The following is a 17,569-nucleotide window of genomic DNA, read 5'->3' as shown; positions in this document are numbered from 1 at the left end:
GTTTTGTAAAAATCGACGCGTTTCAAAAAGGCGGGGCATAGAGGAGAAACAATAATGTACAGTATGTGGAAAATAATGTGTTTTTTAAACTTTAAACCGCATAAACACATTTCATTACACCAAATACACAAAATAATGTTCTTTTTAGCAGCATCATATGACCCCTTTAACTACCATAAATTGAAAAAAGACCAACTAATCTATGGCCCAAGTTAATTTATATAAATAAATCTACCGAGTGGCTTAAAATCAAGCAGAAAACTGGCAATTCACCTGACAATACAGCAGAGGCACAAACCGCCCATAATAATCTGTGCTGATCATTTGCTTTCATATTCAACGGTTTCTCTATAAACATAAAACACCTCATTGACCAATAATTTTCATTAGTGCCAAGCTCTGTTCCTATGATACCGTTTCCACTAGCAGCACTGGATGTGACTGCTGGCTAAGGCTTGAACTAAGCAGCTGTAGAGCAGCACACAGCAGTGCATCCGAGGGTGAGAGTCCATGTGGCGGTTAACAAACAGGTTGGCCCATTTGTACAGTAGTAATAGGGGCTGTGCAGCGGCAGCCTCTGCAGGGCCTGTTTGTGGACTCTGTTATGAGTCATGGGCTATTAATCGTACTGTTTACAGTGCTGGAGCACAACTGCCTTCCAGCAGCCATCCAGAGAGCCACTGAGAGGAACCAGTCCTGCTCTCAGCCTGGGACTGTCATAAACACACAGAAAAAAAAAAAACTTATGAACACTTTCAACATACCCAACCAAGACGCAAATTCGCAATGTATAGATAAACATGGGGAATGTTCAATAAAATCTTTAAAATAAATAGACAGAAAAATCCAGAATGCATAAGTTTTTTTTCCCTCAGATTAACATATTTCAAGGAGTTTAAAAAAAAAAAAACATTTAAAAGAATAAAGTGCATATGCATACCAAAAATGTTTTCTGACAGTCCAACAGGTTCATTTGATTTGTCTGGCTGTTAAAAATTCCTGTGTAAGGTTACAACTGTACTTACAACAGGCATTATTGAAGAACACCAGTTGAGAGACACATCAATGTGTTAATGACTTTAGGAAAACATGCAAGGATGAAAAAAGTAAAACGGTTTTCCCTGCTGTATGATGTTTCCGTGATAAAATCTAACTGGTTAAAATGGTGCAAGTGAAGTTAGGCTACTACCTACTGTTTTAAATCCAAAAAGTAAGACTGATTGCCACTTGGTTAACTTCTAGTTAGTCAATCAAGTTCTTACGACACAGACACATTTACTATGTTTATGAAACCGACCCCTGAGATGTGTGTCATGTGGATTCACCAGGAAATTAAATATTTTAAAGCAGCCAACCAACAGGATTTTCATGACCTAACCACATACTGAAAAACTAGCCAACAAGTTCACAAGCTTAGCACAAGCCTTCAGACCCAGTAAATGCATACTCAAGTCTGCACAACAGGACTGGACTGAAAAGCTTCAGCACAGGAAAGAAAGAGTGCTGCGCAAAGACGACTGCAGCGGTGGGAGCTCATGCGAGAAACACAAGTAAATGATGAGCTGGAGGACAGCTATATATCTCTAGGACTTTCTGATGGTGAAGGGACAGGTTCTGCCCCCAAGCAAGGCTCTACTGTACAAGTGAGCCATAAATAATAACCCGGAGCAGTTCTTCATCCACATAGTCAATAAAAAGGATCCCCATGTTGCCATTGGGGGATTGATCATTTCACTGAGGCATTTGTAACTTATACAGCAATTTTCTATGGCACAAAGGTGCACCAATAATAAAAAATCAATTCCCATTTTATTTGCAATGAATAAATAAATAGGTATGGTTACAATTAAATCATTAAAGGGATAGCTCACCCAAAATTAAAAATGACCCTATGATTTACTCACCCTCAAGCCATCCTAGGCGTATTTGACTTTCTTCTTTCAGATGAACAGAATCGGAGTTATATTAAAAAATGTCCTGGCTCTTCCAAGCTTTATAATGGCAGTGAACGGGTGCTGAGATTTTGAAGTCCAATAAAGTGCATCCATCCATCATAAGGGGGAGGTGGGGGTGACTGAAGGCGTCACCCCACCCCCACCCCCCCACTGAAAAATCACAGCTACTTTATGCAGGCTGTGTGCATTTGACTGTGGATTCACTGTTTTTTAAACTTTTATTGCAGTTACACAGCACCTAGACCTCAGTTATGAAAAAAGCCAGGAAATTTCAGTTTTGACAATATGGGACCTTTAATTTCGATTAATCGTGCAGCCCTAGATGCAATCAGAGTGCCTACTGTAGTTTAAAGGGGTCATATGATGCGATTTCAATTTTTCCTTTCTCTTTGGAGTGTAACAAGCTCTTGGTGCATAAAGAAGATCTGTAAAGTTGCAAAGACTAAAGTTTCAAATCCAAAGAGATATTCTTTATAAAAGTTAAGAGTCAGCCACACCTACCTAAAACGGCTCGTTCTAACACGCCCCCACATACCTACGTCACTATCTGGGAAGATTTTTCAGACCGATGAGCTTTGTAAAAATCGACGCGTTTCAGAAAGGCGGGGCATAGAGGAGAAACAATAATGTGGAGTATGTGGAAAATAATGTGTTTTTTTAACCTTAAACCGCATAAACACATTTCATTACACCAAATATTGTTATTTTTAGCAGCATCATATGACCCCTTTAAGTTTGTATGCAAGTGGGCATCACCATTCATGAAGCAACAACGGTAAATGTGCCGCAGTAAAGAAAAAAATAACTTATTTTGACTTCAGGAGCCTCGGATTTGTTCTGCACAGGCCCCAAATATGAAATGAAACAATTTAATAAATTCAAGGATGCATAATTCTCATTAATCACAAGCTTAATTCAACCCAAATTATGACACATGAAAATTGAATGTAGCCATACCTGGGGTTCCCTCGCAGAGCTGCATGGTGAAGTGCGTTGAATCCGTTATTGTTGGTAATTGTGACATCTGCACCTGCTTCCAGGAGCACAGAGAGCATGTCATCCCTCTTCTTGCTGATGGCATCATGCAGAGGTGTGTCCCCCTCTGAGTCCTGCAGGGGGCAGCATTAAGTTAAACGCTCTTTAGTACGTGCTGTTTTTTCTACTAAATGCAACACAGCATTATATAAGTCTGTTCACAGAGACACAGAATAAAAGAATGCCTAGAGCTTCACTTTACTGAGGGTGTGATGTGACTTGATGTACTGTTACCACAGAACAGGCAGAAAAATGCTAAATTATACAAATGCTTAGCTAGTATAATAAATGCTGGCATTACATGGCAATGTTTCATGTGATGGCATTTGCTTTTGAAAAGCAGCTAACCAATCTGTGCTGATTCATGGTAAAACTGCACTAGATTGTTCACTGCCAAATAGAAGATACAATTCTAAAGTGCCGCAGGGTGTCAATCACCTGGGAAAACACCATCCCTTTATCATCTATTCATCTAGTTTGCAGTATAAACAGAATATTAATCAAATAATCCTTTCAAAACTGTGCTAATAGCATATGCAAAAAAAAAAGAAAGAAAGAAAAATCACAGTTTTAGTGTATAAGAACTACAAGAAGCTACTCACTAACTACCAGCTTTAGCTTAGAATGTGACCAAAAGTGTCAGTCAATAAAAAGCAAGGAAGGGAGTTTTCATTATAAACTGAGAGGTACTGAGACACCAGGGACTGAAACACTTAGACAGATAGTTCACCTGCAGACTGGGGTGGCAGCCAAAGTCAAGCAAAGTCTTCACCACCTGTAGGTGGCCCTTGTTGACAGCGATGTGCAGAGGCGTCTGTCTGCGTTTGTTTCTGGCATTCAGGTCAGCCCCACCTCGATGCAGCACCTCGATGACAGAACCTTCGTCCCCGAAGGATGCGTGATGGACAGCTCGGTCTCCATCCTTATCCTGAAAGAGTCACACGACAATCACTGTCAGAATCCTCATTTAAACACATCACAGTCTGATTCCAGTGTCTGACTCTAAAGCTTTTAGAACTATAACTGGCCTAGAAAAATAAAATGCTGAGGAATGTTTATGGACACAGTGATTGCTGAAGCAACTGCCTTATAACGATGCAAATCTTCTGGTTAATTAATCCGAGGTTAAAAGTGGTTCACAACCATAAATTAGACTTCGCCTAATAATCTATCCGTTCCTCCGGCTGATAGTGGCAAGACGTGCTGTCTGTTTTTCTCCACTGGACCACAATATTTCATTAAGGATTCCAATATTTGAAATATTTCATATTTAGGAATATAGGAATAAGCGACAAAGATTTCTTCACATTCAACCTGAAAAAGTTAAAATCACCATTGTTATTGTTATTTATAAACATAAGATGAAAAACTTCAATGGAAATTTGAAATGTTTCCTTAGTAACTAACTGAAAGAAATAAATGAATTTAAATATATTACTAAAGCTGAAATAAAAATTAAAGCTAAGATACTGACCTATTTAAAATGACAAATGAAAAGCACATCAAATTACAAAACTTATAAGCTAAAATGAACATGAAGATAAAAGATATTTCTAGATTTTAGTTAATATTTGGCCATATAAATATGACATATCACAGTGTATATGTGATATGTATATTAAAATATGACTATTTTCACCTTCCTGGTACTCTGTGAACAATTACTACGCTGTCACTCACAATCCATAACAGACAACCAAACAAAAGCGATAAAGCAGGACACAAGTGATTTGCGGAAGTCTGCAATCAAAGCTAACTTCACTGACAACAGCATGCATGATCCTTTCCACAGCAACAAGCTCTTTCCTGCCCCTGAAACATCAGACACCAGGACATAAATATTCGTGCGTGATTGTGAGTGGAGAACCGTTCACGTAGCTGGAATAACAATGCCAGCGTTTCCATCATCCTGGTTTTTGTTTTATTGTTTTTGTTTTTTTCACTCCCTGCACATAAGCAAACAGTAGATGTGCTGACTGCATGCCAACATTAACTTATCCTCAGAATATGGGAATCTGGGGGTTCAGTTAACATTACCTCAATATGCCTCTAAAGCACCTTAAGCCTTTTCTTTACAAACATATTTCACTTATATTTCACAGTCTAAAACTTTGATTAAAATTTTATTAGTGCAAGTTACTTGGAAGATCACTCCCATGGGTTAAACTGCTCCTCTCCTTAACCTAAATATCTCTAATATATATTTATATTATGCTGGGATATTATGCTATACTGTCACAACAGTATTTAATGTTACAGGGATGCAAACTCATTATGGGCGAAGAAGGTAACAAAGATGTGGGTGTCCAGGGCAATATTATTATTATTACTATAATTATGTGTATTTTATTAAATTGTTAGCATTATAATTATTTAAAATATATATTTTATTAAATTATAACTATTCATTACAAAATCAATAAAATATTACTATAGTAATAATACTATTTAATAATTATATTTTTGAGAAAAATAGACTGTCTTTATTTCTTTGCATTCAAAAATGTAACCAAAGAGCTTTTATTGGGGAAAAAAAAAAAGACAAACTTTAAAGTTTCTAAGTTTCTCTTTTATTGACACAAAATTCAAACAAAATCTAATAATTATTATTAATATTATTTCATTAAATCAAAATGTTTATTTTAATAGAATTATAACAATAAAACAAATCAATAAAGAAATGTTACTTTTGTTATAATACCATAATGTAAAAAAATATAGTATTTAATAATAGTAAATTTATTTTACAGAAAAAGAGTAAAAACAGGCCGTCTTAATTTCTTTGCTTTCAAACATTAAATCAAAGAGCTTTTATTTTGAGGGAAAATCACAGATAAGAGCTTAAACCATCCACGCTTCTCATTTGTTGACTTTCAAACCAGTTTCAAAAATTGGATTCATTGGATCTACACAAATCACACAAATGATATATTTTGGATTAGCTATGGTGATTTTCACCCAAAAAGTGAAAAGTTTGCATCTCTGATCCTGGCGCATTAAAAATACACAAGGAAACATTTCACTAAATTCAATAAGTGATATTTCTATATGCTGGCTAACTAGCTCCATGAGGTCTCTCTCACAACAAAAACTTCTGCTTGAGGTGTCTGAACTACAAACAAACCAGATCTAAGTGGCTTAAGGTCAGTAGTCAATCCACAGCATATTGTGGTTTGCCCTGTTCCAAACACAATAAACTCCAGGGGGAAAAAACTGCCAAAAGTGACATGAGGTGGTTTAGGAGCAGCATACAAGACATACCTCAGCCTCCAGGTCCACATTATGTTTCAGCAGCAGTTTGAGGACGTCCACATGGCCATTTTGGCTGGCTGCCTGCATGGCAGTGTGTCCTGCACACTGCCCGTTCACCTGGAAACAAAAAGACAGATTACCATATCATGCTATTTGCATCTCAGATTCCATGTTTGTGTCATTCTTTAAAATGTGTTTCTGCGAACGTGTATAAGCGTATACACAAGTGTCTATTTGTGATCTGCAGCAATGCGGTAAGTTAAACCAGTGTGCAGAGGCATGAATATTAATGCTGGAGCCCCTGGTGTATTTGCAGGACATGTCCTGCCGAGCATATAATTTGGCCAGTCCCCCTAGCCAGTTTGACTTCCCTTCCTCTCTCTCTGTGCTACAAGCAATTACTTCAATGAGGGGCGGCAGGGCACCGGGCCAGTCCTGGCACCAACACAACCAAAAAAGTGGGGGAAAAGAAGACTCAAACTGATCAAATATATTGAAAGTGAAAAAAGTGATGTGACATTTGGATTAACCCATCCAAAGTGCACACACACAGCAGTGAACACACACCCGGAGCAGTGGGCAGCCATTTATGCTGCGGCGCCCGGGGAGCAGTTGGGGGTTCGATGCCTTGCTCAAGGGCACCAAAGTCGTGGTATTGAAGGTGGGAGAGAGCGCCTTTATTGAGGTAAAGTCTTTATCAGGCAAAGTGACAAGCGGATCTAATGCAAATCCAGGCATTTCTATTCATTTATGATAACTAGGCTTTTTTTAGATTATAAATATAGAATTTCTCTATGATAAAACTTTACGTATAAAATTATATAATGATAATACAACATAAGTTACGCAAAAAAAATATATAAAGATTGTTTTTTTAAAAACACGCAGGTCGCAATTTTAAAATTCCCTGACATTTCCAGGTCTTCCATGACTGTGGGAATAATGCTAATACCAAATATCATTGCTAGATCACATGTTCATTGTGCACTGCATTCCAGTGTCTAGTCTCTCTATTCCAAACAAAACTTGGATCAACTTCCTTCTCATTTCCTTTTAATCAACATGCTGTACAATCATTGGCATAATCAAACAGTTTCCCATTGTTATTGTGGTGAGACCATCGAGAGCTTTGAGATGCAAATATGTTCAATTTGAAATTTACACAAGCAATGTTCTTCAACCCCTCTCAAAATACTTAAATGAAACCATTGTTTTAGCAGCATGTACAGATGGCTGACAGATGAAACCTGTCTGATTAAAACGGCTTGATTGTTTTGTTCAGTCTTATTTAAAACGATGTATGTGCCCATGTCTTCATACGAATGACTGTTGAATACTTTCAGAATGTTAAGAGACTAGACTGAAGCAGTTCCATATTTCATAAACTGAGAGTTTCAGGCTCATAGGAGTTTTTTTTTTTTTTTTTTTTTTAAAGAGCAAAGGAAGTCTCATACATATAAGAGCAGCCATCATTCTTTGATCGTGCGTTTGATCTGATCTGTGAGATTCCAGTTAGAACCAAAAGGTGCAAGCAGTTCAAAGTGGTCTTGCTACAAATTAGAACCATTATGTTGCTTGATCAAAGTACTACTTGCATAAGTTTCTTCTTTCTGACTTGCACTTTCTTAAATGTAAGAACTGCTACCTATTTGATCAGATCAAATAGTGTCTTGTAACAAGGACTTTTTAAAGGGTTAGTTCACCCAAAAATGAAAATTCTGTCATTAATTACTCACCCTCGTGTTGTTCGAAACCCGTAAGATCTTCGTTCATCTTCGGAACACAATTTAAGATATTTTTGATGAAATATGAGGGTTCTCTGACCCTCCCATAGACAGCAAGGTAACTACCACGTTTAAGGTCCAGAAAAGTACCAAGATGATCGACAAAGTAGTCCGTGTGACATCAGTGGTTCAACTGTAAAGTTACGAAGCTACGAGAATACTTTTTTGTGCAAAGAAAACAAAAATAACGACTTCATTCCACTTTTTCGTCTCTACTGCGTCACTTTGGACGCGCGTTCACGACAGACATAGTAGAGACGAAAATGGGGAATAAAGTCATTATTTTAGTTTTCTTTGTGCAAAAAAGTATTCGAAGATGAATGAAGGTCTTACAGGTTTCGAACAACACGAGGGTGAGTAATTAATGACAGAATTTTCATTTTTGGGTGAACTTACCCTTTAAGTCTTTAACTATTCTTTAATTTGGCGAGTTTGACTGTGGAAAAAAAAAGAAATGGAAAATATCTCACTCATATTGACAGCAAATAAACATTAGTCAAAATATTCATTTATACTGGCAATTAAAAACATTAACATTGACCAAAATATTAAATAAATATGTAGGGGATGTGTAGAACTTTATGAATAATGAGAATTCTATGGAAATCTGCTGAGGTTTTTGTGGATGTGCAAATTTGGTACTGTGTGTGTGTGTTATGATAGAACTCTTACGTCTACATCAGGTCTCTTCAGGATGTCCTCTACTTTGGCTAGGTCACCATTGGCCGCGGCCTTCACCAGCTCTTCATTAATATCTCCAGACTCCTGTGTCTCAAAAAGCTTCTTGAGGAGCTGAGACAGGCGCTCTGCAGGCATAGGACGACTCTCTGTCAACACTGCTATAGTGTCGCACAGAGTACACAATGACTGATGAGAAATGGATTGATGCTTGTCTGTGGTTGACTGTGAGCACTACTGAAATATAGGACATTTTCTCCTTCTGGCAAATCAATTAATGCCACAATATATTGAAATTAGGGCTGTGTGATATAACAAAATAGAATTGAAATCAGAGGCACTCCCCTACAAAATCATCCCGAATCATTCTAAAATTAGAATTATTTCCAAATAGAGCTTTTCAAGTCTTCTGGTGAAAATTGCAAAATATATAACAGAAAAAACATCACAATGTCAGTCTTTTCCAATATTGTGCAGCCCTAATTGAAATTAATAATTTAAACCTGAAAGTAAAATGTCCATGTGCACTATCACTCTGTGATATCACAACTATCACTCTATCACATGTTTTACATTTTATAAGTCACTAAAACTATAAAATAACACAAATGGTGTGCATGGCAATAAGTGACCAATAAGTGAAGTGCCTAAATACAGTTTGTACAGTATAAAAACCATTGCGCTATCCCCATAAACCACATATCCCTCTGTGTGTGTGTGTGCGTGTGTGTATCACCTCCAGAAGCATTAGTAACAGCAGATCCAGAAGGAGCCACTTTAGTGACAGCGGCTGGATTGTATGTCCAGGATGTCCCACAAACCTCGACTTTGAGGTCACTGTCAGAGTAAATCTGTTGCACTCTTCCCACCTTCCCAAGGGTCTGCACAAGAGAAAACATGGGCATATGAGTGTGTGACTGTCCTAAAACGAGTTATTTTGCATTTAACCAATTTTCCTTTCCTCTAAGCTCTGAAACTGCTGGAATGCTAGACAAGTTTGTGTGCAAACTGCATATTACACACAGGTACAAACACCCCTGTGAGAGCAACATCCTAAGTACCGTGGAGGGAGAGAGAGAGAAGAAAATCAATAAGTGTAAGGTCTGGCTTTTAAAATTGAGATTGGCTCATTTAAAAAGAGAATACCCAAAGGCTCCTAGACTTGCAGGACCACATCTCATCTATATTGCTCATAACTGAAGCTATTGGAATTCTGTTAAGATTTGTCCATCGAGAACATCAAAAACAGAAATATAAACCAATCACACAGTTTTAGGAGGCACAATCCACTGCTTTAGGAGGTGCTTTATCTACAGAGCTGCTTGAAACAGTCTGTAGATAAAATAAAACTGTGCTATTGGTAGTAGGTTGCCAGTGGCTGCAAGTGAATCCTCATCAACCTCTTTAAACTCAAGCAAACTGGGTCTTTATTACAAAGATGGGGTCTCATCAATGGCTGGTTTTATTGGTCATTTTATTTGCAGCCAAAACAGAGAAATTTAACACGTTTTGAAAAGTAAATGTCTTTTTACTCTGGAGCTCTGGAAGTCACTCCTGCATAACTGAAAAAGCTGTTGATTAGTCTCTAGATTTTCTTGTGCAGACTAGAGACGGACATCTTAGTATGGAAAAAAGCAATTATTTGATTAGATAAATCCATTACACTGTACTATAAATTAACAAAATCATTACAGAGCTCTGGCCTAGTGTTTCGTGTCGCAATGGTAACCATATGTGCGAAACCGCTTTAAATCCTGCAATATTTTCTGATCCTGTTCCCCTCTCTCTCTCTCTCTCTTATTTTTCAGTCTGCTCTCTTACAAAACAAAATAAATTAAAAATATCCATGTTGGTATAACAGCCAAAGTGTAATATTCATCTAATCATTCACAGAAACCGTGTCATGTAATCATTAAAGGGCCAGTTCAGCCAAAAATTTTAATTCTGTCATCATTTATTTGACCACACATTGTTCCAAACCTGTATTATTTTCTTCTGCAGAACAGTCTAAAAAGATATTTTGAAGAATGTTGAGAACCAAACCGTTTTGGGAACAGTTGACTTCTATTATAAAAACATATGTGGTAACACATTACTTTGATAGTCCACTTTAGACATAATAATAACTAGCAACTTTGAAACTATGTACATGTCAACTAGCAATCATTAGAGTATTAGCAGACTGTCTGCTTAATATATGCTAACACTTTATTTTGATGGTGCCCAGCAGACATTATACCCTAAACTAACAAAGTGAGAATTAGTTCATACGGAGTTGCAAAGCTACTTATAGTTAGTAGAATGGCTATGAATGTCTAGAAGTGGACTATTAAAATAAAATGTAGCCACATAGATTTGAATGACATGAGGGTAAGTAAATGACAACAGAACTTTCATTTTTGGTTGAACTATCCCTTAATGAGGTAGGTGATGCTCACTGGCAGCATAGCTTCAGCCCACTCTCCATGTCCTCTCTGGAGTAGTTTGATGCGGTCAATGTCATAGCAGATCTGGACCAAGTCTCCCACCATGAACTGAGAACTGCCTCCCTCAGCACCAGCCGCCACCTCTCCACTACGTACAACGTTTGCCTTTGTGAGCACCGCTGGGTTAAATGTCCACCTAGAACACACAGAAAGGTTCTGTGTTCAACTCAGCACAAAGGTTAAGTCACAGACCTTCAACAACAGTAGTTAAAATTGTTACATTTCAAAAAATGAGATTTTCCTGACTATTATTTCAAATGTCAGGCTTTACAGGGTTAATATTGTTATACTGCTTACTTTGTGATTTTGTTTAAGCAGTTTCATACTACTAAGAGGACTAATGGGAAAGTTATGGTCTTATGTAATATCAATTTAGGTCTTGATACACTGATTTAACAATTCAGAAACATAGCTTCTTTTGGATTTGTAGACGGTTTATATCTAAAGTTGAAATTTGTATGTATATTCTATTAATCAACATTAATAACGTGTATAATGATTTGTCATAATTGTGAAGACTGTGACTGTCGTGCACTGAAACAAAGCCAAAAAAAAAGACATTTAAGATAATATATAAAGTGTGACTGACCTGTTTCCACTAGGATACTGCACAACGATGTCATGGTCTTCATCAATGCCGCACACAGTGCCTGTGGTGGTGAGCGTTTCAAACATGCCATCAGTCCAGCCTCCGTGCCCATGCTGCAGCGACTGAACGATCTCCAGGTCCAAATCAATGTTGACCAAGTCTCCAATCTGCAGGCCTCCTGGGTTCCTGTTTCCATTCTGCTCACCTACAGAAAGTCACAGGTTAAAAATTGAGATGATCTAGCGAGCAATAGAATGACTTCTCATGGTCATTATCATCTAGAGAACAACATACTCTATTGCGCTAACCATTTTTAAATGCAAATACTCTTTAATAAAATAAGAAAAAACAAATAAGCAGTAGTGCAAGAAGACGAGAAAGAGAACTCAATTTGATGTTCACATGTTGTCAAAATTGAAGTTCTTTGTGCGCACACAAAAAGCGACGTGCGAGTACCAAACTGAATTTTCTTTGGCTTCTTTTTGGACTTGAATGGCTGAACATTGCTTGATTGTTTTAACTGACAAGACTTAAAAAACAAGTCCTTACTGTCAGGCCCGGTTTCGTATATTGCCTTGTAAAAATGTTAAAGGCATTTAAAGCATTTTTCAAGTACCTCTTCATAAACACAACTGTTTCCAAGGGTTTTCCAGTACTTAAATTTCAAAAACCTTGTAAATATAAATTTATGTCGTACATTTTTATATCATACACCAACCCCCTCAATTTGCTTGACTTAAGCTTTGTATGCATTTGTCTGCATTACAGTGAATTTCAAATGCTTTTTGGAGTAATTAATGACAGAATTTTCATTTTTGGGTGAACTATCCCTTTAAGTGAACTTCAACAGATAGCCCTTGCTCAGTGAGTATGGAGCAGTAAACACTGCGTAGGGACTCTCTAAGGCTACGTTTACATGACAACAGTGTAGTCAAAAACGGAAAAGTTTTTCCCTTGCGTTTTTAAAAAGTTTCACGTATACATGACAACGTTTTCAAAACGATTCGCGTTTACACATATCCACGAAAACGGCCAAAAACACTGTATTACGTATGCCAGGCCAGTAGTTGGCGCTGTCACCTAAGTAAACAGTACCTGTAGGGAAGTGAAGATTATATGATGTATATGACGCATCTCCGCTGTTGGTTGTAATATTGGTGAAGTAAATCCACACTTTGCTGAAGAAGCGTTAGCAAACTCTAGAACAGCAACAACACTACCATATACTCCGCCATTGTTGTGTATGTTTGTTCGCGCTTGCCTTTAAAATCGACACGTACTGCGCATGTCTACATACCTAACAAGTACTACGCACGAGCATGATGTCACCGTTTTCAAAGATTCCCGTATTGGGGGTTTACATGGAAACGATAACGGTGCAATTTTCAAAAACGTGCACTTTGAAACCCGTTTTCAAAAATATGCGTTTTCAGTCCCCAAAACGCTGTTGTCATGTAAACAACCAGGCAAAACGCATAAAAAGTTTCCAGTTTTTGGCTGAAAACGTCGTGTAAACGGCCCCTAAATTGTAAAGCACAAGACGTTGTGCTTTGTGGGACCATTTCTTAAGGTTTCAAGAGTAATTAATTTAAGTTGACCATTCTTGTATAGAACCTAACGGTAATGGCTTGGATAGCAAGGAGTCAATTATGGACTGGGGCCAAAAGAGCTTTTAAACAGGAATGTGTCACTGTAGCCATGCATATTTGAAGATCAGCCCCACCATACCATCTAGTGCTGACACCTAGTGGAGGCATCTCATACAATACACTCATACAATTAGGATGCAATAGAGTACTTCACTTGACCTACGAGGCTTAAACCCCTTTATAACTAAAATATATTCATGATAAATATTATAAGCCTACTAGTATGACACATCTGGAAGGCTTACCCAACACTGGACAGTGGTCTCTGTAAAAAGTGCCTCCTTTGGCATCTTGCACACACTTCAAATCAGACTAAAAAAAGAAAAAAAACAATTAATTATAACAGATTTGTTAAAAAAAATTTTTTTTTTTGAATCCCTAACCACAAAAGTCTAAACATTGTAACAGTCTCTGATACAGTTGTCTGCATTTCCTCCTCTTTATCCAAATCTAATTAATAATTCCAGTGGCAGATGGCTGCGCACACCCTCCGGATATATTGCAATCACAGACAAAAGCCGTTGCCCAACCACAAAATGATTGGCTGAAATTCAGACGTCGCAGAAAGTCTAACAGCCAATGAGTGGGCGGCCTAGCACTTCAATAACTGAGGCACGCTTTCTGCAGACCACACCCCCTGCTCTCTTTGCCTTTGGTCTTCATGCTGAATCTCGCTCTCTTGTGAAGAGACAGAAAGAGAACAGATTTCTTTTATCATGCAGATAGCTCATCCAGCTGCCCCTCACAATGGCTGCCCTGCACATGGCTCTTATAAAGAAGGCCAGCTTATGGGATGATTTGTCTGTGTGTGGTGCAGTGCGTGTAGAAGGGGGTGGGTAGCAACACAAAGGCCAGTTAACTGCAGTCTTTTGTGTATGTGCATAGTGATGGGGGTGGCTCACCATGCCCTCGAATCCCACTCGGTATAGGTTCTTGGCCCCGTTGTCCCAGAGGATGTAGGCTGCGCTGTGGGGGCTGGCAGCACTCCAGTCCTGGATCTCCGTCACCTGAAACATAGGAGGATGGTGAGGGAGACTTACTTCAAAGACTTACTGAACATCTTTCACTTTAGTCACATAACTAAAGCACTCTACGGTCTGATTAATTCAGCTAGCAAACACAATATTCAAGGGCACAAGAGTTTAGGGACCACGGACATCCCAATAAACCTTGTGTGAAACGAAAAAATTGCATTATAAAAACTAATTAACATTTTAAAGGTCAGTCCTTTGCAAAAATAAATAAATAAAAAGTTTGCCACTAAATGGTACGTATATAGTTAGTCAGAGTGGCTTGTCTTGGACTAGACTTTAAAGTCTAGATGAAACGGTACTAACAGCAAAAGTGGCGGCAGTTAAATGCAAGCTTGCAGGTGCCGGGTTTGTCACCAGAGTTTTTTGTTTTTTTTTACCGGAGGGTTTCATTATGACAAATAAAGTAAACAATATGAGATGAAAACATTTTTTATAATGGAAACACATGCACAAAAGAATTGTTTACATTACAAGGCTCGAAATTGCGACCATTTTAGTCGCATATGCTCCCTAAATTTAATGTGTGCATTGTATTTGGGAGCATTTGTGCGAGTGCAAATAATTGAGGTGCGACCTGTTTTCATTTCTTTACAAAACGTTGGCTAATTACTGCACAGTATGTGCCTGCTGTGAGCTCATACAGTGACTGGTCCACCATTCTATCACAATCAATTAAACTTAATCTTTACGTTCTTACGTTTAAAGCAGATTTTAGGCTGGTTAATATTAGCCGTCACTAGGCGCGTCAATTTTGCAAAAACGCCCATATATCACAAAAACGTTTTTACGCTCTCACAAGGTGGTTTTTCAGGCAATGCGAAAAAGGAATAATTCACAAAATATCATTATGCTGATGATACTCAGCTCTATAGTTTCTGAAGCGGCTCTCTGTGCTGCTTCTGTAAAGATACACGCATACGCCTCCTTTGGATAAATATAGCCAAAATCCGTCAAAACCCCACCAAAATCTATTGCCATGACTTATTGCGAGAGGCAAAAAATTACGTTTTAGTCGCATAACATCGGTTAATGGAAACGATTTAAATAAATGTAGAATTTATATATCTCTGTGTGTGGAACTGATAATCATTCTTTCAATTTACTAAATACAGACTACTTCATTATAAAGAAAAATTAACAATAAATATGAAAAAATATATGTATATTCATAATCTATGACACTAAGGCAACAACATATGATAGATACGATAGGACAAAACAAATACAGTGCGGCACGAAGCGCTTACAATATGCGCATCCGATGTGCAGAATGATGCGCTTAAAGCAACACGGAGTCACAGCACGCAGCGCTTTGCATTAAAAAGTGCAAAGCACAAAGGGAAGAGAAATTGATGCTTAGTGTATTATATCTGTGTAGCAGTTATCGATCCTTTCTTTTAACAGTTTTATATTTCAGTTACTGTGTGCGTTACAAACAATTTATAGTCTTTTCTACGCCTGTGTTTTGTTCTCACAGACACCCGGCAGCAAGTAACAAAACAACATTAAATTCCGGCAAGAAAATAAAGTCCTTTTTGCAAAATCATAGACATTTATTTACAAATCAAGTATAATAATGGGAACACAGAATGGTCTTGGAGAGAGCTTTACCGAGCTGACTGTCGTGTCGTTTAGTTAGCAGTCAATGGGACAGTCACAAGCCTCTTGGTTTTCATCCAAAATATCTTAAATTGTGTTCCGAAGATGAACGAAGCTTTTACGGGTTTGGAACAACATGGGGGTAAGTGATTAATGACAAAATTTTCATTTTGGGGTGGAGTAACCCTTTAAGCCATCGTATGGCTTCAGAAGTAGTCTAACATAGAATAATACGCACAATCTCGGATTTGGATCGGCCCTCTTTGACCGATACCCGATCCGACAAAAAAATGGCAGTATCTGAGCCAATACCCAATATGAATATCGGATCGGCGCATCCCTACTACTCACTCCCTTTCACTGCGCTCCGTTGTCACGTGACAGGGAGCTAACTAGCACGGAAAATGTAAAGAGATGAAGAGAGAAGATGAAAAGAACACTATTAAACAGGGCTCTCACATTAACACTTGAGTTTTTATATTTATAACATATGATACAGTTAAGTAACATTATACAACCAAGAATGCCGTTTTCCCGAATATCCTGAATAAAAACATCAAGATTGAAAATGTGACACTGATTTCATACAACAGTTCAAAACAGTAAACTGTAAAAAGTAGTTCAAATTAAATCACTTACATTTTATACGCAATATTATCTGTTTTGGTTCCGTTTCAGCAGCGAAAATGGTTCCAAACAAAGATCACAGCAGAACTATGGCACATTTCACGAGAACACAATCGTGTTTTCATTACTGAATGATTCAGCGTTTTGAACGAATCGGTTGAGTCAAAGATTCAATGACCCATTCATAAACAGCTGCCTCTTTCATGAATGAATCATCTGTTTGAACGAATCTTTGAATGAATGTCTTAATGACTCACTCATTAAGACGGTCACTTGCCGCCACCTACTGGTGGTTTAGTTTAATGTTTAAAAGTATCATTAAAAATATCATTCTTTCCAACATTTATTATATAAATTTTTTTGTAAAACATATATACAACATATACAAATTTAAGAATTTAAAATAATAGATGAAGCACACATTTAATAAATTAGAGAAAGAATGGCTTTTATAAAGATAAAAAAATGCCCTGGGGTAATTACAAATATGCAGATTTGAATGTCAAAGCTGATAGAACACCGATGAGAATATTGCTTCAGAATAAATTATATTTACAACACAAAAATCCTATGCATTCCGGAAAAGCGACTTTTACTTGGAAAAGTGAATGACAAGACTTAATATCGAGACCCTATATAAAAAAAAAAAAGTTTTTTAAATCATTGAATATATATATATATATATATATATTAGGGGTGGAACGTTTCAACTTACTCACGGTTCGGTTTGTATCACGGTTTTAGAGTCACGGTTTCAGTATGGTTCGGTATGTGCCATCTTTAGGCAAAAACTATACTGTCAAATAAAAATAAAGAAAATAAGAATAATCTATCTAACTACAAGCAACAGCACAAATAAATACAATAGAGTAAAAATACAA

The 17,569-nt window shown here is 37.5% G+C and overlaps 1 protein-coding gene across 5 annotated transcripts in view; it reads right to left on the bottom strand.

Annotated features, from left to right (window-relative positions):
* mib1 (MIB E3 ubiquitin protein ligase 1) overlaps positions 1 to 17,569 on the bottom strand; it is a 67,003-nt gene that overhangs the window by 39,899 nt on the left and 9,535 nt on the right. For 3 of the 5 annotated variants that reach the window (XM_016512737.1, XM_016512744.1, XM_016512760.1), the window contains exons 4-12: positions 14,331 to 14,435; positions 13,674 to 13,740; positions 11,780 to 11,984; positions 11,143 to 11,326; positions 9,441 to 9,585; positions 8,699 to 8,865; positions 6,252 to 6,359; positions 3,721 to 3,918; positions 2,913 to 3,064 (exon numbers count right to left, since the gene is read on the bottom strand). In XM_016512737.1, coding sequence (XP_016368223.1) covers positions 2,913 to 3,064; positions 3,721 to 3,918; positions 6,252 to 6,359; positions 8,699 to 8,865; positions 9,441 to 9,585; positions 11,143 to 11,326; positions 11,780 to 11,984; positions 13,674 to 13,740; positions 14,331 to 14,435 — 1,331 coding nt within the window. The remainder of the gene's footprint in view (positions 1 to 2,912; positions 3,065 to 3,720; positions 3,919 to 6,251; positions 6,360 to 8,698; positions 8,866 to 9,440; positions 9,586 to 11,142; positions 11,327 to 11,779; positions 11,985 to 13,673; positions 13,741 to 14,330; positions 14,436 to 17,569) is intronic. The other 2 variants (XM_016512753.1, XM_016512766.1) reach the window with 1 other exon arrangement.

This window comes from Sinocyclocheilus rhinocerous, unplaced genomic scaffold, assembly GCF_001515625.1.
Source record: "Sinocyclocheilus rhinocerous isolate Xijiao unplaced genomic scaffold, SAMN03320098_v1.1 scaffold1724, whole genome shotgun sequence".
Classification (NCBI taxonomy): Eukaryota; Metazoa; Chordata; class Actinopteri; order Cypriniformes; family Cyprinidae; genus Sinocyclocheilus; species Sinocyclocheilus rhinocerous.
The sequence above is the reverse complement of the archived record's forward strand: the minus strand, read 5'-3'. Positions and strand labels throughout refer to the sequence as shown.